Raw genomic sequence first — 23,327 nt, forward strand, 5'->3', positions numbered from 1 at the left:
GAAGTTTAATAACTAAAATTAATTTATAAAAACACAATTATTAAATGTGACTTATTAAAATTCACTTCTTAAGATTTACCATCCTAAATTTTCAAACTTAAACCTACAAATAAAATGTTTTTTAACTAAAAATCATTAAAAAATTAGTATATTCTTAGATTATAAATAAATAATCTCATTACCCATTCTTTTTAATTAAATATTTTAATTTCGAAACTCGAATCTAAAGAAATTCTTGAAGTGCACTGTTAACCTTGTCACATTTGTATTTTACTCACCTATTCATTAGGATAATAATAGTATAATTTAGTCAAGTATTTCCCATTCCTGATTTATACGACCAACTGTTTTCCGAAAAGTCTTCGACCTACCTACCTTCATTGTAAGGCTTTTGATGACCACCTGTAAGGCCATAACTTTTGGCCAAAACTGATTTGAGGGCAGACCGAGCGGATTTGTACAAATAAATCGCATCACAAACTTCTTAAGTACATTTCGAGATAGTTTAGCTGCCAAATAGTGGCAAGGACAGCCCCCTTAACCCATGACCTACGACCCCTTAACCCCTGCCCGCCCTCGGGGGGCCGCGTTGTCACAACAACAGGCCGGGGCGAAAATCGAATAAGAGCCACGCCGTGAATCTGATTACACGGAAAGTGCCACGAACGAACGAAAAATTCGATCACGTAAATTGAGTTTACACTCTTTTTTTTTTGTTCTGGAAAAACCTGGGTAAAATCCAGTTGGGGGAAAATCGTGCAAAGGGAAATATTTTGCGGCGGCACGTCTACAAATGTATTTGCTCAGCTCTCGTGTATATTTGCCTTTGAGCTCGTTGCTGTTGTCGAATGGCCCCAGAAACAGCTAAAGTCAAATCGAGCAAAGGCTCAAAAAATAAAATAAAAGGGTTTACAAAAAAAGACGAATCAGGGCAAAACGTTCAGGTTCAAGTTCATTTCGGTGGGAAAGAGTTCTTGAAATAAGTTATTTAGGGGATTTGGCAAAGGATTCAAGGATCTGTGGAAGCTCACAACTATGTATTATTATTTATTTAAGGTTTTGTGTCATTTAGTATTAAGATTAAAGGTATTTGCTGTCGAAAACCGGAAATGGGGATGGCAAGCCATGCTGATCGAGAGAGTTGTAAGAAATACAAAAATAATGAATGGAAAAATTGGGTTAAAATTGATTTTTAAAAAGAAAAATGGAGAGAAATATTCACAGTCCTTCAACCGAAATTTTTTGAAATTTTTATATGAATATTTTCATAACATATCAAAATTTAAAAATCTCATAACTAAGCCAAAAACGCATTAATTTCAATTCGGAAAGCGGCAGTATGCTAATTTTTAGCAGCGTAATAAAACTGCATACCCCATTTAAAAAGAGAATTTATGGCCAATTTTGGCAAATTTTCATGATGTAACCCCTTTCCTTATTTTAAAAAAATGGGAAATTTCTGAAAAAAATATTTTTTGGCCGGAGACGGCTTAAAAGATTCGCCTGTTGATGCTGATCAAGAAATATATATATATATATATATATATATATATATATTTATAGGGTCGGAAATGCCTTCTTCACTAACTAAAATTATAATACCCTCTGCAAAGGGTATAATGAAAATAAACACAAGTTTATTAAATGTTCAAAGCTAACCTAAACTGAAAATTAAACCCAATTCAACAGCTTATTAAATTTTTTAAAGCTTATCAAATGTAATAAGCTTTAAATGCACCTCATATCCTTAGAACATAAATAAGTGGCTGAGAAGGGAGACAAGGCAAAAGGTCCTTGCCATCTAATTAACCTCCGTAAGCTGCTCTTATGATTTATATTTAGTACCTTTCAGTTTATTTTTTTTTTCTTTTTCTATTCTGTGGATCCTTTCTCCTTCGAATGTGTGAGACACTCGAGATGCTCTTGGCCTCGCACCAAACAAATCATGGCAATTAATTTAAATTTAATTTCACTCCACTCACTCTCTCTCTCTCTTATTGTCTATCTCTATCTCTTTTTTTAAGCATTTTTTTTTCCTTTTGGTTGTAACCCATTTCATTTCTGTTTTTCCGCTTCCGCCCCAGGATTTATTTAAAGGGATTTGTCCTCTCGCGCGACATCGCGCGCCGTAATTTCATTTGTCCGTGCGCATATGCCCCCCCTTTGGAAAATGTTCACTCCCCTTTCAGTTGCCTGATTGTTCATCTAATGGGACGGAGGGGTAGGGGGGAGAAAAGCAGCATTAACGCTGGCCAGGACTCTCGATTCCCCAGGTCCTTGTTCCCTGTCCCACTCCCCTTCGAACGCTGTCAGGACATCTCGTGTGCGTGACTCATTTACTTACGCCAGCGGCACATTATTGAGCTCAGCGAAATAGGAGTGCTCTTGTTGAAATATATACTATAGTATGTGTGTACTGATTAATTTAAGAAAATTAAAAATATATATATTAAACAGATTCATTAAGAAACTCAAGCCAATATACCCTGTGAATCATTTAACTATTTAATAAGTAAGTAAGTAACTATGAGCAGTGATTAACTCTGAACAGTAAGTATCAATGAACATAAAGTAGCTATGACCAGTAAGTAGCTATGATCTATAAGTACCTATAACCAGTAATTATGTATGATCAGTTACTAACTTTAAACACTAGTAAACAATGACTTGCAACTTTTTAAACATAACACATATCTGAGACGTGGCCGGCAGAAGACACTTCGTTCCGGGGATGTTAGAACCAGTTGGGAATCATATGCACAGAGGTGCGAGATTTGTTTTGGAATAAAGATCAAGCAATTTCAATGAAACTATGGAGTTGTTCTTTATAATTTTACTAATATATAAGTCGGAGCATGGCAAATCGGTGGACTATATATATACATACATATATATAGCTGCCATAGGAACGATCGGAAAATTTTAAGAAAAAAAATAACTATGATCAGCAATTAACTATGAGCAGTAAGTAAATATGAGCAGTAAGTATCTATGACCAGTAAGTATTAATGAACATTAAGTATCAATGAACATTTAGTTACTATGATCAATAAGTAACAACGATCAGTAAGTATGGATTATCACTTACCAACTTTGAACACTAGTAAACAATGACTTGCAACTTTTTAAACATAACACATATCCGAAACGTGGCCGGCAGCAATCACTTCGTTCCGGGGAGGTGAGAACCAGTTGGGAATCATAAGCTCAGATTTACGAGATTTGTTTTGGAGCTATTTCAATGAAACTATGGAGTTGTTCTTTAAAATTTTACTAATATATAAGTCGGAGCATGGCAAATCGGTGGACTATATATATATATACATATATATATAGCTGCCATAGGAACAATCGGACGATTTATAGAACTATGATCAGTAATTAACTTTGACCAGTAATTAACTATGAGCAGTAAGTAACTCTGAACATTAAGTATTTCTGAACAGTAATTATCTATGACCAGAAGCAACTCTGAACAGTAAATATCTATGATCAGTAATTAACTCTGATCACTAAGTATCTATGACCAGTAAGTATGTATGATCAGTTGCTAACTTTGAACACTAGTAAACAATGACTTGCAACTTTTGTAACACAACACATATCTGAGACGTGGCCGGCAGCAGTCACTTCGTTCCGGGGATGTTAGAACCAGTTGGGAATCATATGCACAGATGTGCGAAATTTGTTTTGGAACAAAGATCAAGCAATTTCACTGAAACTATGGAGTTATTCTTCTTTATAATTTTACTAGTATATAAGTCGGAGCATGGCGAATCGGTGGACTATATATGTATATATATATATGCCATAGGAACGATCGGAATATTGTAAGAAAACATATAACTTTTTCAGTTTTCAACAGATTTTCATTATATTTCATATGTAGCCATTGCATATTAATTTAGATTTTTGTGTAAAATTTTGTGAAAATCGGACTACTATATCATATAGCTTACGATTGTTGTAAATATAGGAAAATGCAAAACTGTGAATGACTCGAAAGCAGGCAGTACTTTATTGTTTTTTAACATAAATATATATAATTTATATTGTATTAATTCCTCGTAATCGAATTTCAATCAGTCTATCAATAATTGAACTTTAAATTCGAATTATTTCAATACTTGTAGATATAATATTAAACGCACTATGTTCGTAGCTATATAATATGGAAATTTTCCCCATCATTATATGTATAAATACCTCCAAGAAATGGTCTTCAACCGAGCAATGCTCGGAGCACAGAGTACAAATTTTCACGAATTTTCCTCTATGGTCGTTGATGGCGGCTTGCGACCGCGGAAAAGTCGCTTTAATTAACAGTTAACGGCGGCGCCGCAGCTTTAATCGATCTGTGTTGCGAATTTTCCGGAAAGGAAATTGCATCAACTGGAAAAAAATAAGAAGGACAGAAAGAACTTGGTAAGCATTCGCTTGCTCTCTTTTTTTTTGAGGGAAATAAATGGCAAAAATGGGTAACAATGTGAATTAAATATACATAGGTATATATGGCCAGGGTTTTCTTTATTTTTTTTCCATTTGGCGATAACAAGAAGCCTTGCCAAAAGTCCCGAAAGCAATTTCCACTTAAAATGCAATTACAAACATTTGCCAAGTGCTTTTCCTTGCGCAGAAAGGGAAAGGGGCAGGCAGGACCTGTGGCGACCATTAAAACCCCTTTTATCCTGCCGAATCCTTCCATCAAATGGAACCAAACCAAACACATAAAAATGAATATTTATCGCCGGATTAGCCATTTATCTCAGACCAAAATCTACGGCAAATATTGGTGGGAGAAAGAGTGAGAGAAATCTTTGGACATTTTCCATTCTCCTCGATATTACTTTTAATCTCTCGAATAAAGTTTAGTGCACGGCCCTAAAACGATTCCATTTGCATAGTCTGGATGAAGTCTGTGCCTTTTGTTTATGAATTTAAAGGACAGAGGAGTCTGGGAGGTTGGCATGTCAGCTAACACTATTACTCTTAATCTTTCGAATAAACTTGATTGCATGTCCTTTGGGCATTTGTATTTGCATTTATGACTGGCCACTTAAGTTGAGGATTTAAGACCGAGGCGTGGTTTTGGGTCAAGAATTTTCATAAATTGCAGATAATGTCAGTTATATTTCTTATTTTTTCACAAGGTTAATAGATATTGTTATGATTATAATAAGCTTTTAGTAAGTACCTTAAGGTTTAACACTAAGTCAAGAAATACAGGTCAAGGATTTAAAACAAAAATAGGAATAATAAGAATGTTACTTACTTATATTATTTAAATTATTATAATTTTTATAACATTTTATTTTAATATTTTTTATATTTCATTTAATTTCATAGCATTTCAAAAATACTTTAGTCTTTAAGTTTCTATTGGAAGTATCCTTTTATCGCAAATTGAACTTAATCCTTTACTTGTGGATTGCCAGAAAGCTCCCATAAAAAATAAAGAGAGAGAGAGAGAGAGAAAGAGAGAGAGAGAGTGAGGGGGAGAGAAAGAATAAAGGACACGACAGGTCCTGGAGGCAAATAATACACATGCATCGCAAATAAAGTGGCAGGAAAATGAAGCAAATAACTGAAACGACAACGACAGCGGCAACGATGGAACAATAATAACGAGAATATAAAATGCATAAAAATGTATATAAAAGATTGTTTGGGAAATTGTAAAAAATGCAAATTAAAATGCGCCCAAAAGCCAAAAAAGGACCTAGGACCAGCACAAGGACCAAAAACATAACCTATCAACAGCACCAGAGACGACAGGCAACAGCAGCAATTTAGTCCCGAAAAAGAAACAAGGAGCAAGGATATGTTTCTTTTCTATCAAAATATGTTTAATTTAAATTTAAAAAATTCAGAAAATATAGTTTAAATATTAAATTATTCAAACTAAAAGTAAAGACTGAAACATATATACTTTTTTAGAGTTTAAAGTTCCTGCAAGTCCGTTTAAAGTTCTGTATTTTTTAAAGGGTATTCCGAAGTTGTCTCTTCTGAACTGCCTTCAATTTTATTCCTTTTAGACAAACATTTTTTATGGTTGCCACGTAAAATAAAGGGAATACAAAAAATATGCATAGCACAGCGACTTTTGTGGCACTGCAGTAAATCAAAAAGTAGGCGGAGCTAATAAAGAGCTGGGAAGAAGGATAAAAAAATAAACGCAAGTGAGAAAGTGCGACCAGGTGGGGTGTGAGGTGAGTCTCATTACCATACCTGCCTTTAAAAAATATATGTATATATATTTAGCATATATCCCTTGGCATTCACAGGTGTTTCTTAATGGGTCAGGCGGCGGAGTTTTGCAAAGAAGTATAAATAGAACTAAAGATAACATGGAGCTGCTTAAAAAATATTATTCAAAATAAATACAAATAAATAGAAATATTAAAAGGAATAAATATGGGTACAGATAGATACATGGATAGATAGAGATTGGTATATACATATGCATAGATGGAAGGCCTCAAGTATGCAAATTTCCAGGGCTTTAAATCAATATTTTAATATGATCTTTTTTTAAGGCATAGAAAAGTTTTTCAAAGATAAAAATAAAGCATTCATTTCAATTCGGAAAGCGGCAGTATGTTAATTTTTAGCAGGGTAATAAAACTGCATACTCCATTTGAAACGTGAATATTTGGGCGATTTTTGAACATTTTAATGATGTAACCCTTTTCTTTTTTTCAATATTATGCAATTTAAACCAAATCGGACATAGAAAGGTAACTCATTGACTTAGGAAATGTTTCGATCTCAGGATCCCATGTGAGACTAATCATTGACTTGATTACAAAGTAACTGCTTGACGTGTAATGTTTCACACAGTTCGAAATTAGCAGGATCTAAAATTATTCAAAAATTATTTACTTTTGTTCAGTGTCGCTTGAGATGGGCCAGAACCACGGTAAGAGCCACGTTCTTTTTTGATTGACATTCTCCGATTGACTGACCCCACCCACAGCACTTCTTGGCCTTGCTGGTTTTTGGGCCACAAATAAATATTTAAGTGGATCCTAATGCAGTTCAAACTTGTCCAGATGGTAATCCTCGCAATCCACAAATGAATATTCAAGTGTCTTGATGCAGTTCAATCTTGACCAGCTCCAGCTCAAGGCCGTTCTTTCAATTTTTTGCAATTGAAACCAAAATCGGAAAATCGGCCTAGGAAATGAAAAGTTACCATCGTAGGAAACCATGCAAAACTAATCATTTACTTGATTACAAAGGTTTCATTTTGCCCAACGTACCAAAAAGTTTCCCAGGCCTCGGGTGCCCCAAAGGAGCATTAACATGCCCGTGAAACGTTATCTACGTCCTGATGTCCAAGTGTCCAAGTTGAATACACGTCGCCGAAGGGTTTCCAATTGTGGAAATCCAAATGGTGCAAATGATCCCGATTCTAGCCAGCCACCAATGAATGTACAAGTGGATCGGATTCTTGATGCAGCTCAAACTTCAAATTCAAATGGATCGGTGTCTTCAAACTTGTCCATCTCCGGCTGTCCAAACGAATGTGATGCAGCAGCAAGATGTCCCAATTCATGGTCCACTTTACATGCCTCTTCGTGTACTGAAGGAAGTCCAGATTGGCTTGAGCTCTGGGCCTACTCAAAATGGTCCAGATAATTAGGCCCGAAGGAACTTGGTGCAGCAGCAAGTTAACAGGTTAGACCCAGTACCCAGTTATTGAAGCCGTGAGCCAGATCAACAAAACGTGGTGTCCCTGCCTTAAGCCCAGAATCAAGTAAGTTCGTAATGTTGGTAAGTTCATTTTTAGCAGGTTGATAAAACTGCATATTCTGTTTAATGTCTGCTTTGATTAACATCCTCCATTGATTGCGTTCCAGAACGCTTCTTGACCTTGCCCTTTTTGGTCGGTTGTATTTTTTCCCCACTTAAGTCCTGGTATTTGTTTTAAAACCGCCCTTTTCTTTGTCTTTCTTTTTAGCCTTGGATTTGTCTTATTGGACGAACTTTCCGTTCCCGAGTGCCTGGAATGCTGGTTATTACGGCGCATTAGGAACCGACTTGATTCTACGCTTACGGCCGGTGACACCACGTTTTGTGGTTCTGGCTCCCTGCTTCAAAAACTGGATACTGGGTCCACCTGTTACCTGTCCCACCTGCTGCTGCACCAAGTTCCTTCGGACATAATTATCTCGATCACTTTGAGCAGGCCTCAAGCCAATTTGAGCTTCCTTTGGTATACGTCGAGGCCTGTAAAATGGCTCTTCAATATGGACAACTTTCTGCGGGATCACATTCGTTGGTACAGGGGAAGATGGACAAGTTTGAGATGCATGAGGACATCGATCCATTTGAATATTCAGTTGTGGATTGCGTTCGGGACACCGATCCATTTGAATATTCAGACAAGTTCGAGCTACATCACGACACCACTCCATTTGTAGATTCATTTGGCGAGAATTGGGGTTATTTGTAACATTTAGAGTTGCCACAACTGGTAACCCCTTCCGGTGACGTAGCTTCAACTTGGACACTTGCACCTCTGGGCGTGGATAACGCGAAACCGGCATTATAATGTTCCATTGTGGCACCCGAGGCCTGGGAAAATGTTGGGAAAATTGGAGAATATCAATCAAAGCAGGCCGTGGCTCTTAGCTGGTTCTGGCCCAGCTCAAGCGACTCTGAACAAGAGTAATCCATTTTTGTACATGTTTAGATCCAGCTAATTTCAATTATTATACGTCAAGGAATTACTTTGTAATAAATTAATGATTAGTTTCACATTACCATTATCTCTGGAGAGGGGCTAATTAATTTTTTGGGCCAATTAATGTCAGAGGAAGGTATTGGGGCAACCGGCAGCAATTTTTCTTTCCACCTATACCAAGGCAATTGAAATTTAAAGCCGGAAGTTTATTTTGACAACAATGGGGACTCGGGGACTGCAACGTCCGGTGTGTCGCCCAAGAAACACCTGATCGGAACTAGTTTTTTTGTTGTTTATAAATAAATCCCAGCAAGGAGTACATAGTTAAAATGCAATGCAAACATAGGCAGTTTTATTAACCTGCTAAAAATGAACTTACAAACGATTTTCGAATTGAAAGAAAGTCTCTGTTCCTTAACCCCTTGTGGCACCTGCATAAATTGTGGTGTTAAGCTCACCTCCGCCTGTCATCCGATCGATTCAAATAGATATAAACAAGCACACAAAACACACACAATCCTTTCAAATGCGAGCAGGTTGTCTTTATTTGCATTTCGCATATTATATTTTGATATGTATATATTTATTTCATAAAAAGAAAAGGCAGCTTAAAGCATGCTTTGAGGGATTTTCAGTTGGTGGAAATGTTTATGCATGTGCGTGTGTGTCCACTTCTGGAATTATTGCGGAAATATCCAAAAGCAAGGACGAAAGGATTTGCATTTCCTGTGCAGCCCCTTTTCTGCGTTTTTTCCTCCACTCTGCTCTGCTTTTGCTCTGATTTTGCTCTGCTTATCAGCAGTTGCCACGCCCACATGCACAGGCCCCTTTGTTGGAATTTTTTTTTAACTAAAGTACCAAAGGTGTGTGTAGATGTGCTCTGCTGTGTGTGCCGGCAAAAAGGATAAAAGCCTGCAATACACAACCAAAAAGCAAGTATACTTGAGCATTGTTTTTTCGACTCAAAAAGTATCCATTAATGAGGCAATGTTGCTTAGTTGATATCTTGTTTAAAACTTTAATGCAGTTACTTCCAGAATTATTTAGTTTATAAAAGTGCTTAGGTTTCCATTATAACATAACAAAGAAAATCCTTGAAAAATACGTACTTCTTTCAAGGATTTTTAATCTTAAATTAGAATGTAAAGCAAAGCACCTTTCTTAACTAAATAATGAAGGAAAATATAGCAAAAGCAGAAATATCTTGCATTTTCAAGAAAACCTAAAGGAAAAATACCATTTTCACTCTCAACTTCAACTTTAACTTCCTTGTGCCTGCTATATATATCCTTTGGTGCTTAAAATCGATAAGAAAGCAAATTAAAATGGCCTTATGAATATGCGGCATATGCTGCTCATGCTTTGTGCTTTGTGCTTTATGCTTTGTGCTATGTGCTTCGTGCTTTGTGCTTCATCGTCTCAATTTGCTAAGCTGCGCCAGCAGACCAATTGAATCGTCATCAACAATGTATGTAGAGGTAGGAGGAGGACTCACGGGGAAAAACAAGTGGGGAAAAACAAAATGTGTTTTCCCCGAGGAAAATGGGATCACAATGCGATCAGCTGTGAAATCCTCTCAAAATGTTTTATTTTTTACTCCACACTTGGCGTGCCATTGGCATAATGTAAAAGTGAGGGACATAAATTTCAATTTCTTGGCCATATTTCATAATTTTTTTTTTTGCCTTTTCCTGTGTGTGTGTGTTTGGCACAACATCAGGTGTGGCTTCTTCGTGCTCTGTGTGTGTGTGCACTCACTGATAACATTCAATTTTCATTTAATTGAGTTCACCGCCCAGTGAGTTTTGGGTTTGAGTTTGCCTGTCATTGCCTCATTGGCGTGTCTGCCAAAAGGAAGGAAAATATGGAAAGAAGGAAAGAAAATTCTTGAATAGGTTTTCCCCCTCCATGGCGAAGCTTCACTCTCCTCCCTCCCTTCCAGTCTATTTAATAATTTATAGCTTAAAGTTAGAGGGCTAAGAAATTAATTTCATAAATTTCCTACAATCTCATTCTCATATAATAATATTAAAAATAGTTATATGTTTGTACATATTTCTGAGGCTGCTATGAAACCGAAAATATGATTTTATTTATTTAATATTTAACTGTAATATCTTAAAATTACACAAAGGTTATTATCATTTCAGTCAGAAGCTTGTTACGCAGTGAAGGAATCATTTTCGACCCTATAAATCATATATATTATTGATCACCATCAACAGGGGAATCGATCTAGGCATGTCTGGGGGAAAAAATTATTTTTCGACATTTTTTCAAAAATTTAAAATGAAAATTTGCAAAAATCGGCCAAAAATGCACATTTTAAATGGGGTATGCAGTTTTATTAACCTGCTAAAAATTAGCATACTGCCGCTTTCCGAATTGAATTTAATGCGTTTTTGGCTTAGTTATGAGATTTTTAAAATTTGATTTGTCGAAAAATTGCATATAAAAATATTGTTAATATCGGTACAAAAATGGTAATGGGCCTTCAGTCAGAAGCTTAAAAGAAAGTGAAGGAGTCATTTCCGACCCTATAAATCATATATATTCTTGATCAGCATCTACAGGGCTTTCTTTCTAGCTTTATCCGGCCGAAAAAAAACTTTTTCAGAAATTTCCCATTTTTCGGAAAAAAGGAAAGGGGTTACATCATGAAAATTTGCAAAAATCGGCAAAAAATTCACTTTTTAAATGGAGTATGTAGTTTTATTAACCTGCTAAAAATTAGCATACTGCCGCTTTCCGAATTGAAATTAATGAATTTTTGGCTTAGTTATAAACTATTCAAAAATCGACTTCCAGATCAAATTGAGTCGATTTCTGGTGTGTTTTGGTTGAGTTTCCAATGGGTTTTCTTAATAAATTAAATCTAGTAGGCTTTTTTGGGTTTCCGTTGGTTGGTTTAGGTAAGTTTATGGGTTTTAAAAGAGTTTTGGGTTGATTTCTGATAGCTTCTTGGTAGGTTTTAACTGCGTTTCCGAGAGGGGTTTTTATAAATAGGTCTCTTAGGTTGATTTCTCGGACTCCTAGGTAGATTTCGGGTGGGTTTCTCCAGTTACAATCAGAAAGCTGCTAACCTAAATGCCAACGTACATGTACACTATCTAAATTAACCATCAATTAGTAGCCCTTGCAATGACCTTTATTAAACCACCTTAACCAAAGGTGTGAATATCCCAAAAGATGTATCTGGATTTTGAGGGCAAAGTTCAGATTCCCAGCATCCCCCAGGACCTTTGACCTTTGGCGAGAACCTCATTTGCATGTATGCCATATGTACATATGTATATGTATATATATATATATATGTGCAAGGGAAAGCGACACATGACAAACGACCTGGGAAAATGAGAGACAGATGACAGGACGAAGAAGGGTCACAGACAAAGCAACGTGCAAGCGGGAGAAAAGAGGGAGAAAAGCGGGAGAAAAGCTGGAGAAAGGCAAAGGAAAAGCGGCGAAAGGCGAAAGGCGAAAAAGCGAAGGTAGTTATGTCTTTGCACGGCTCACAAAACATAAACAAAAGCGCAGCGCATATTCATCATCTTTATATACATAGGTAAGGCAATATATCAAGTGTATAGAGGACCAAGGACGCTCTAGGTAAATTTCCGCAGGCGCTGTAAAATAATTAACAAACTTTTCCCCCACCCCCCCAACACAAAAGTAAAAAACAAAAAAAAACAAAACAAAACTGCAAAATAAAAAACAAAAGAATAACCAAAACATTTACAAGAGGGCGAGACGATGATGATACGACAGAGTAGCAGCTAAAAAAGTTTTCCCCCCAGTTTTCACGTTACACTCCCTCGGACGTTCAGCAATTTCCCAATTGAAATTTCTAGAGAAACCCTAGAAAATATCTCCTTATATATCTCATATACAATACTAATAATTAGCTAGAACTAACAAGGATTTGCTTTGGTTTTTGGTTTTCACCTTTTCAATTAAAACTCAAACTTAATTTGTCTCACATTTTCCCCCTGTTCGCTTTTCACCAAACCACCATCCGTTGTTCACTTTTCCCAATTTGGTTATCTATGTAGCTGGTTTTGCTGGTTTTCCTTTAGGGTTTTTCCTGGTCCAGTTCAATTGCTTTTTGCTTAATGAAAATATGATAATGTGGCGGGGAGAACAGGGACGAGGACGTAAAAAGGATTGCTGTGGTTGTCCTTGCAAAATTCCTCAAGTGTGGCCAAAAATGCTCAACATGTCAACAAGTAGCCACACCCAAAAACAAAGGCAGCCAAAGGATACCCTTTAAAGGGCCACGGTGCGTATACGTAATGCCACCAAGTTGGGTTACATATTACGTATACGCCACGTATGCCATGAAATCGTAATAAAGCTCAATATAAAATCAAAGAACATTATTTTAAACGAATTTAAACGAATTTTTCATAAATATATCAATTTAAATAGATTTTAAGTATTATTTTTTATACACAAAAAAGTTTCAAATGAATAAGTACACTTTTCAAGTCGCAACATTAATTTGAATTAGGTTTTTGCTCCTGCCAAGCCAAGCATAAATCAAAGAAAGGGCTGCCCAGCCAAGGGAAAGCCAAGGAAAAGCGGCAAAAAACGAGTAAAAAAAAGGCTGACAACATGGTCGAACCATGGGAATTATACCAATTAATATAACATATTGCTAATTAAACGCCATTCAAGAGCGACACCCTGACCGCAACAAGCTTGCAATGTGTTTTCCATATAGCTTTTCCAGCACTTTCCTCTCGCTGTATGTGGGAGTGTGTTTGTGTGTGAGCGATTTGCCTAATCGGTTCTTGGCCAGACCGAGTTTTAATGGCCCAAAGCGAAGCGGAGGGGCCAGCGAGCGAGTCAAGTTTTTATGGCCCAAAGGAATTTCCAATTGCCGCTTCAGACTGTCAGCAGATGCTGGGCGTCCAGTGATTTGTGGCCAGATTTACAGATTTTCTTGGTGGTGAAAAGCCGGCAAAAGTGTTTAAATCGCTGAATATACCCCCAAAGCCATTTTAATCGGGTTTCCAGTTCGCTAGATGCCCTCAACAACAGAAAAAGAAGGCATTAAAAGAGTCATTATATAAGGGTCTTAACACCCAAAGCAAGCTTAATTAATTCTATAAAAATTATTACAACAGAATTACCCTTGCAGAGTATTATAATTTCAGTCAGTTAGAATAATTTATCAGTTACTTACCTTGAAAACTAGTAAACAATGACTTGCAACTTTTGTAACACAACACATATCTGATACGTGGCCGGCAGCAGTCACTTCGTTCCGGGGAGGTGAGAACCAGTTGGGAATCATATGCACAGATGTGCGAGATTTGATTTGGAGCTATTACAAAGAAACTATGGAGTTATTCTCCTATATAATTTTACTAGTATATAAGTCGGAGCATGGCGAATCGTTGCACTATATATATACTTATATATAGCTGCCATAGGAACAATCGGACGATTTATAGAAATATGATCAGTAATTAACATTGACCAGTAATTATCTATGACCAGTAATTAACTATGATCAGTAAGTTTCTATGAACATTACGTTGCTCTGAACACTAAGTATCTATGACCAGCAATTAACTATTACCAGAAAGTAACTATGATCAGTAAGTATCAATTAACATTAAGTAACTATGACCAGTAAGTATCTATGACCAGTAAGTATGTATGATCACCTACTAACTTTGAAAACTAGTAAACAATGACTTGCAACTTTTTAAACACAACACATTTCTGAAACGTGGCCACCAGCAGTCACTTCGTTCCGGGGATGTTAAAACTAGTTGGGAATCATAAGCACAGGTGTGTGAGATTTGATTTGGAGCTATTACAAAGAAACTATGGAGTTATTCTCCTATATAATTTTACTAGTATATAAGTCGGAGCATGGCGAATCGGTGGACTATATATATATATATATAAATATGCCATAGAAACGATCGGAAAATTTTAAGAAAACAAATTATAAATTTTTCAGTTTTCAACAGATTTTCATCAAATTCGATACGTAACCATTACATATTAATCTAGATTTTTTTGTAAAATTTTATACAAATCGGACTACTATATCATATAGCTTACGATTGTTAAAAATATAGGAAACTGCAAAACTGTGAATGAAATGATAGCAGGCATTACTTTATTGTTTTTTTAAAATAAACATATACAATTTATATTGTATTAATTCCTAGTGATCGAATTTGAATCTGTAAGGGTATAAGGGTATGGAAAAGAATAAAGTATATATTAGAAATTAATCAACAGAAACAAAAATAAACTATCCTCTAGGTTTTAATTCAAAATTTAAGCAAATACTTAAGAAGGAAAACCCAAACAAGTAATGGGTTAATTTGAATTTCCCACAAAATAAATGGATTTCCCAAAAAAGTAAATGTATAAAAATGTGAAAGAAAGAACTCCTTTAAGAACTTTTCCTTGGAGGGCGCTGGGTGCCCCTCGAATTCCCCTCCCAGCAGATCGATACGCAATTGATTTGCAACTCCTTGCAGGATTATTCGAGGAAGGGCGGCAGGAGCTGCGGCGGTTCAAAGACACTCGAAAGTCATGCAAAGTCAAATAAAATTTAGCACGCAAACAAACACACATAAAAAAAAAAAAACCCCAAACCAAGGGTGAGTACATGTGAGCCAGGACAGCATTTATATGAATTTATATTTAAAACGTGCTCTTAGAGGGTTGGGTTGGGAAAGGTTAAGGATTAAGGGGGATAAAGTGATTAAACTTTCAATATAAATAATATATATATTAAGATATATTTTTCAAAAGTAAGTGCCTAGATTTAATTCTTTGTAAGAAGTTTCTTTTACTAAAACATAAATACCTAAGTAAATCCTCAATAAACCATCATCTTGTTTAATATTTCCCTAATTTCTTAATCAATTTTATTCATAAAACTTAAAAAATAATTCTCCTGGGTAACTGTAACCCCTGGAATCCCTTAAGGACCCGCCACTGTTTGGATTTACTGGGTGCATGACACTCTGCCACTTCACATGTGTCGCTCATGACTGTGACTCTGACTTGGTGGGTTGTATAATTTAGAGTGTGTGTGTGCCTGGTGTGGGGTGTGTGGTGTGCGTTGTGGTGCGTGTTCGTCAAACCAGAAAAATAAAACAGCAGAAAAACAAGGAAGAGTGTGGGAATTGGGGAATTTATTTGAGTTTTTACTTTGACTGAAATTTGTCTGAAATCTGCATTAAGATTTCACCCGATGACATTTTGTCTGTGCGAAAATCAGGGGAATATATTTATATATATATAATTTACTTTCTTATTTTATATATATATATTTTATTTATTATTTTCCAAAAAGGGAATGAGTTGCAGAATTTATGAGAACGCACAACTTTTTGGCCGGGCAACATCTGCTGGATTTGCAGTCTTTTTGACACTCGAGAATGAATGATATGTTTTTGTTTTGTTTTTTTTTTTGGCCCCAAATTGGGAATCGTAAAACGATTAATCTCAGCGGGTCGCATGTGGGGCCTACATAGAGCCAGACCCGCGACCTTGACCCCCAAAATGACGATGACCTGACGCAGGTATTCAACTGACAGAAAATATATCAAAATACAACAAAAAATACATTTCAATAAAATAAAAAAAACTTAACAATACATAAATAAAATATATCTTATATATATTAACAATGTACATCCCACATTTTCACCTAATTCTTGGGCTTTCCTTTTTATTGTAAAATTTATGCATGGGTCACTCCCACTTTTCTTTTTCTCTCTAGACAACAAATAAATTTCGCTAGCCTAAACAAAAGGGAAAATTATGAGGGGGGAAATGGAAGAAGAAGAAAAAGAAAAGCAAAAAATGAGAAAGAAAAAGAAAAACCGAGGGGAAAATAGAAGACAACAAGTTGAATTGCCTGCGGGCGTCCTGTTTTTCGTCCTGTTGCAGTCTTCTTGGGCTCCCTTTATTTTTGGATTTTTGCACGTGAAAAGCCATTTGCACGCAATGCCGCATAATAGAGCACCGCCATGTCCTGCCCCCCTCGAATTTGGCCAGGAACGCTTTTCCAGGACGCTTTTCCTCGCTGCTTTTCGAGCAATTTGCCTGCAATTTGTTTCGGTTTAATTTTTTGTTTCTTTCTTTTTTTTCTTTATTTGTCCCTCCGCCTACTTGCAAATTATCTGCAATTTCATTTCGCGGGCAAAACCCAAATTAACGAAACGAAAGCGAAAGTGAAAGTAAAAGTTAAAGTGAATGTAAGGACAAAGGAAACGCGACACGGTCAGCGCTGGAAAGTAGGCAATAGCGAAGCGTCTACAGAGGAAGATTTTCAGCGAGTAAAAATGTTTGTGATTATTTCAGCTATTTTATTAAATACTTTGTAAAAGAAATCTATGAAACACCCCAAAAACCAATTTAAAATTTAAAAGAAAAATAACATTAAAATACTTTAAAGTTTTTTTTCGACCTATTAAAGTTTAAAAAATGCTAAGAATTAAGACAAAAATACATAAATTTCGGAAAGCTAGTTTCCTATGCTAGTTTTTATTTGGTTAACAAATCTACATACTCAGTTTAAAATGTAAAAAAATTATCAATTTTTGAAAATTTTAAATATGTAAATATGTATAAAATTTGAAAAAATTACATTTTTGCGGGATAAAGCTAGATCGATTCGTCTTTTGATTCTGATCAAGAATATATATGATTTATAGGGTCGGAAATGACTCCTTTACTTTCTTTTAAGCTTCTGACTGAAGGCCCATTACCATTTTTGTACCGATATTAACAATATTTTTATTTGAAATTTTTCGACAAATCAAATTTTAAAAATCTCATAACTAAGCCATAAAAGCATTAATTTCAATTCGGAAAGCGGCAGTATGCTAATTTTTGGCAGGTTAATAAAACTGCATACTCCATTTAAAATGTAAATTTTTGGCCGATTTTTGACAATTTGGATTTGTTTGAAAAAATTGAAAAAAAAAATCGAAAAAATTGTGTTTCTTAAAAATATAGCTAGAATTATTGGCCTGTTAGTTCTGATCAAGAATATATATGATTTATAGGGTCGGAAATGACTCCTTCACTTTCTTTTAAGCTTCTGACTGAAGGCCCATTACCATTTTTTAACCGATATTAACAATATTTTTATTTGAAATTTTTCGACAAATCAAATTTTAAAAATCTCATAACTAAGCCAAAAACGCATTAATTTCAATTCGGAAAGTATGCAGTATGCTAATTTTTGGCAGGTTAATAAAACTGCATACTCCATTTAAAATGTAAATTTTTGGCCGATTTTTGACAATTTGGATTTGTTTGAAAAAATTGAAAAAAAAAATCGAAAAAATTGTGTTTCTTAAAAATATAGCTAGAATTATTGGCCTGTTAGTTCTGATCAAGAATATATATGATTTATAGGGTCGGAAATGACTCCTTCACAGCGTAATATGCTTCTGACTGAATTATATTACCATAAATATTGATTTTATTGATATTTTTATATGAAAAAATCAAATCAATTGTTTTAAAAACTCACAATTAAGCCACAAATGATTTTATTTTAATTCAGACACCCTTTCTGTGTTAGTCTTTATTAAATAAATAAATTTGCATACTCATATTACTTGTTTAATGATATAAATCTCATTTTCCCATTCTCTATAGCTAAGAACTTCTAACATTTTAGTTTCTTTACGCAAAAACTCAGCTAGAAAAACGGAGCAGCACTTGCAAAACCGGCAAGGACATGTACAAATTAAATAAGAAATTATTTGGCCGCCTTCGTCCTAGTTGCGGAAATGAATGATTTATGAAGCAACGAATGGAGGTGGAGAAGGATCAGGAGCAGGAGCAGGAGCAGGAGCAGGCGTGAGCAAAGGCTGACCGACGGGCGTCGTAATCCTTTTAGCGCTAATTTATTTAATTCCCCTAAGTCGAAGGCAAACAAAAATCAATTTCCAGCAGTTTTTCCTCGCTTTTTTTTGTATTTTCTCATGTTTTCAGCATTCAGCCTTTCGCCTTTCAGCTGGCTGTAAAAATTAATTAAACGACAGACAGCGCAAGAAAAGGAAATTTGCGTAAAAATGCCAACAACAAATTCATTTAAGTCACACCAAGTCCGAGCCGGGGGATTTGTAAATGAAGTCAGCGAAATGGAAACTTCTTCCCATTTTTCTCTCTTCATTTTTTTTGTTTTTAATGCAAAAATTTACATTTAACCCAAAGTTTTGCCGTGGACAAATGTCCTTTCATTTGTCTTAAATCATCAAATTGGAAACGGCGGAAAATCCAATTTGAGGTCCACAAACACAGAAGGTCCTGGGGACAGGGGGCACATGGACAGGGACAGGGACGACGACAGGTAACAAAGCGCTGACCAAGAATCAAATGTTCAACATAAATCCAGCAGCAGGTTGCAGGATGTGTGTGTGTATGTGTGGGTGCCGAGGGTGTGTCCTGTGTGTGTGTGTGTCCTGTGACGAGGGTGAGAAATCAAATAACCCAACGGAGGAAGCAAAAGGATTCCGCTCAGGATTCCCAAACGAATAAAATACATTTCCAAACGCATTTAAATACATTTGCACCTCAAATAGTCGCTGATAGAGAGTGTGTGTATTGTGTGTGTTGTGCTGTGCCAACACACAGCCGCAAAATAATAGTTGTTGGTCTGGAAATACAAATATTCAAGTAAAGGAATTCTTAAATTTGTATACCCTTGAAGGGTATTATAATTTCAGTCAGAAGCTTAAAACTAAGTGAAGGAGTCGTTTCCGACCCCATAAATCATATATATTCTTGATCAGAATCAACAGGCGAGTCGATCTAGCTATGCCTGGGAGAAAAATAATTTTTTTAATTTTTTTTTAATTTTATAAGGGGTTACATCATGAAAATTTGCAAAAATCGGCACAAAATTCACGTTTTAAATGGAGTATGCAGTTTTATTAACCTAATAAAAACTAACATACGACCGCTTTCCGAATTAAAATTAATGCATTTTTGCCTTAGTTATGACTTCTTAAATTTTGATTTATCGAATAAAAATAGTCATATAAAAATCTGGATAAATATTGATATAAAGAAAGCTTCGATTTTCGATTCGATCCCATAATTCAAAAGAAAACTGCAAGGATACATAAACTTTAGCTTCCCGAAATCAGTTTCCCTTTATGTTTTAATTAAATATTTAAATTTAAGGTTAATACTAACCATTTTAAACTCATAAAATAAAAGGTTTTCTTCTCCAATTAAAATAAATTCATATAAAAATATACTTATTTATCAAAAAACCTTTCATACTATAAATATATATATATGATATATCTTTATATATATTTCTATGTAAACATGTGTAAAAGACTGTAGAAAGCGAAGGAAACAAATTTGAAGCTCATTACCATGCTCATTTCAATATCAATTTCCGTGCGTTGACATGAGAAATCCTTTTAGACATTTTCCCCAGAAAGGGTTTCTCTTTTTTTTTTTTACTTTTCTTTCACTACAGTGCACCCTCGCTGCCAGGGACCGTGTCAAATCGAAGGCCGCCCCCGGGGGAAATTGGGATATATACTGTGCGAGTCGGCGATGGCGGCAACATTAGCATAATTCCGTGAGGGAACAGAGACCGATGCCAATGGGCCGCAATATATATTTCTTTTTTTCGTTTTTCTGTTTTCTGTTTTGTTTATTTTTTGTTTTCTTGTTATTTTCTTGTGCATTTCCTATGTGTCACACTGGAAGGGCAAATCGAAGGGGAATGCGAAGGGAAGAGGGGACTACATCGAAAATGGAAACTTATCCGTTTGGCTTTAAGGATAATGCACAGCCTGGAATAGAGATTAGTGCCGAAATTTATGGCTTTCCTTAACAGGGGATTTCAAATTCTTAAAGTCAAGGCATTGGAAAATATAAAAATTATATTAGAAAGATATTAGTTGCAGCTGTTTTACAATTAAAATCATGTTTCAATATGTTGACAGTTGACAGTTCTTTTGAGATACAAAGTAGGGGTAAAAACTATAGATATATGGTTGATGTATCAACAATTGTCACCAATACACTATATTCATACATTAAACCCATATAAAATGGTATAAAAATCAATATTAATACATAATATTGGTATTATTTGACCAAAACAAAGCTTTGTTCTATAAGTTTCAATGGTAGTTTTTATTTTTTTAAACCAATGGTTGGTTTTTGGAGTAAGTAAACATTAGTTGTAATGAAAAAAAAATACGAGAAAATATATTAGCGTTATAAAGTATATGTTTTGCTGTGTGTATGTTAGGTGATTTTGTTTCGATTTGTTTTTTTTTTCTTTTAGTTTTCTTCTCTTTTTTGTGAATACTTGCGCAACCGCAACAGTTTCGGGCGATGTTGATGCTTGTTTCGGTTGGTTTGACGACGCGGGTTGAGTAGCAGGCGGTGCATTAACTTGGTTAACGTGAGAGTTTAAGGCGACCAAGACTACTAGCCCTTGAGGCTGGTCATGCCCGCACGCATCACCTCGTCGACGAGCAGCAGGTTGCTGGCAATGATCGAGCACGAGTTGAGGATCTGTTTCTTCACAATATAATTGTCGTAGACGCCCAAATCCACCGGCTTCATGGGCTCACCGGTGGCAATATCGAGGCCGACGAGATCCGGATTCAGGCGATCCTCCACGGTCAGCTTAACGATGGTGTCCTGAGCATCGTAGCCACTGTTGACGGCCAGCGTCTTGGGTATGACGAGCAGGGCATCGGCAAAGGCCTGCACGGCCAGGCGAGACTTGCCCTTAATGGTTTCCTTGAAGGCAACCAGCTCATTGTAGGCACGCACCTCAAAGGCACCGGCGCCAGGCACCAGAGCCTTGTCCGCAATGGTGTTATTAATGGCCCGCAGACCATCCCTGATGGCATCCTTGATCTGGGTGATGGTGTGCTTATTGGGACCCTTAATCAGGATTGTCACCGACAGGGGGTTCTTGCAGTCCTCGACGAACGTGTACTTGTTCTCGCCCAGCACATGCTCATACACCACACCGGCGTAGCCCAGATTCTCTTCCTGCAGATCATCGAACGAATTCATGGCAGTTCCGCCACAGGCCAGGGCCAGGCGCTCCATGTTGCGGCGCTTGGCACGACGCAGAGCCAGGATGCCCTCCTTGGCCAGAGCATCCAGCGAGATGGGATCGATGCCCTTCTGGTTGATGAGCACAAAGGTCTTGTCGGTGCCGTCGCACACGGAGCGCTTCAGATCAATCACCTTCTTTACGCGCTGGTCGATAAAGTCACGCTCGGCGCGCACAAAGGCCTCACGCTCCTCGGCGGTCTTGTAGAAGAAGCCAGAGTTAACCTCGGCCTTCTCGTACTCCAGCGACACGTTGGCCGTCAGGATGTAGGCGTTCTCCAGGCGCTTGGGCATATCGGGATGACGAGCGCCATGATCCATGACCAGACCGCGCACCAGCTGGGTATCGGTGTCGGTCTTGTGCTGCATCTCCATCAGCTCGACCATATGAAGATCCACCGGCTTGTTTTTATCACTGCTGGCAATGGTCAGGACGGCGTCCACACAGACCTCGGTGAGGAGATCGGCCAGTGCCGGATGCACCTTGGTCTTCAAACTGGTATTGGCAATCTCCACAAGACTCTTCTTGCTGATCTCCACGGGCACCTTGACCTTCTCAAGCACTTCCAATGCCTTGTCGCGTGCCTTCTCGAAGCCCTCGGTCATGATGCGTGGATGCAGACCCTCCGACAGATAGATGTCGGCCTGCTTTAGCAACTCACCGATCAGCATCACGGTGGTGGTGGTACCATCTCCGGTGGAATCATCCTGGGCAGTGCTGGCCCTGGCAATCATCGAGGCAGTGGGGTGCTGAATCTGCATCTCATGGAGCAGCACGTTGCCATCCTTGGTGATCTTAATGTCGCCGGCGCCAGAGACCAGCCTAAGAAAGTTCCAGAAAAACATGAGTAAACTTTTCAAAGAGCACGTGAGCGCTTAGGGCTCTTTTTCCTAAACATCTGTGGTCAAAACTCAAGTATTCTACCCACATCCTATGTAAACAAGACCTCAAAAACTTCGTTTCATTGAACTAATTTCCGCAGAACTAATTGAAAACATAAAAAATTACTAATTTCTTGTTTTAGCTTTAATATGATGCCATCTCTTTCTGGCCTACGATGACGCATGCCGCTAAGTTCTGGCCTAACCTCAAACTTGCCGCAGAAGCAGCTGCGAACAAATCGCTTGTTTTGGACTGTATTTTCTTGAATTTTGACTAAAACTCCTGCCGCATTGCAAAACGGCTGGTAATAGTTGTAGATTTATGCAGTTTTACTCACATCTTGACGGTTCCCTTGGGGCCCAAATTGGTGCGCATCACATCCTGCAGTCCCTTGGCGGCACTGATATTGATGGCCAGGGCCTGGGCGGCGCGGGCGAACTCGGCCTTAGGGTTCAGCAAGCTAATCGAAGCCATTGTGATTCGTATTTAGTTAACTATTTGTTTCTTTGAGTAAATTAAAGCAAGATAAACGAAACACGCTGAATGAGCCGACGAAATCAGAAGACAGTGTGACCAGAGGCTAAGTGACGGAAAATGACACACGATAGTGCGGCTAGTTTGTAGCCAGTTTCTAGCTTTTTTGTAACTTCT

At 37.0% G+C, this 23,327-nt stretch overlaps 1 protein-coding gene and 1 pseudogene across 3 annotated transcripts in view; both read right to left on the reverse strand.

Moving 5' to 3' along the window:
- LOC110187077 (protein sidekick pseudogene) overlaps window positions 1-23,327 on the reverse strand; it is a 77,039-nt pseudogene that overhangs the window by 26,886 nt on the left and 26,826 nt on the right. Inside the window, exon 2 of one of the 2 annotated variants that reach the window (XR_015272170.1) lies at window positions 4,207-4,392. The exons of the other annotated variant lie outside the window; for it this stretch is intronic. The product of XR_015272170.1 is annotated as a protein sidekick pseudogene, transcript variant X1 (transcript). The remainder of the gene's footprint in view (window positions 1-4,206; window positions 4,393-23,327) is intronic. 2 annotated transcript variants of the gene reach the window in all.
- Window positions 20,833-23,279, reverse strand: CCT6 (chaperonin containing TCP1 subunit 6). Its single transcript, XM_020956463.2, has 2 exons — window positions 23,014-23,279; window positions 20,833-22,616 (listed from the first exon to the last, which is right to left on the reverse strand). Exons 1-2 carry the CDS (start codon window positions 23,148-23,150, stop codon window positions 21,152-21,154), a joined length of 1,602 nt encoding a protein of 533 aa, XP_020812122.1. The 5' UTR covers window positions 23,151-23,279; the 3' UTR covers window positions 20,833-21,151.

This window comes from Drosophila serrata, unplaced genomic scaffold (genome assembly GCF_035046125.1).
Source record: "Drosophila serrata isolate PLE 108 unplaced genomic scaffold, ASM3504612v1 contig_36, whole genome shotgun sequence".
Lineage (NCBI taxonomy): Eukaryota > Metazoa > Arthropoda > Insecta > Diptera > Drosophilidae > Drosophila > Drosophila serrata.

Coding starts and splice junctions, on each gene's coding strand:
- CCT6 (XM_020956463.2), bottom strand. CDS start 23,150: ATGGCTTCGATTAGCTTGCTGAACCCTAAGGCCGAGTTCGCCCGCGCC. Junction 22,617..23,013: donor CCCAAGGGAACCGTCAAGAT/GTGAGTAAAACT, acceptor GAACTTTCTTAG/GCTGGTCTCTGGCGCCGGCG.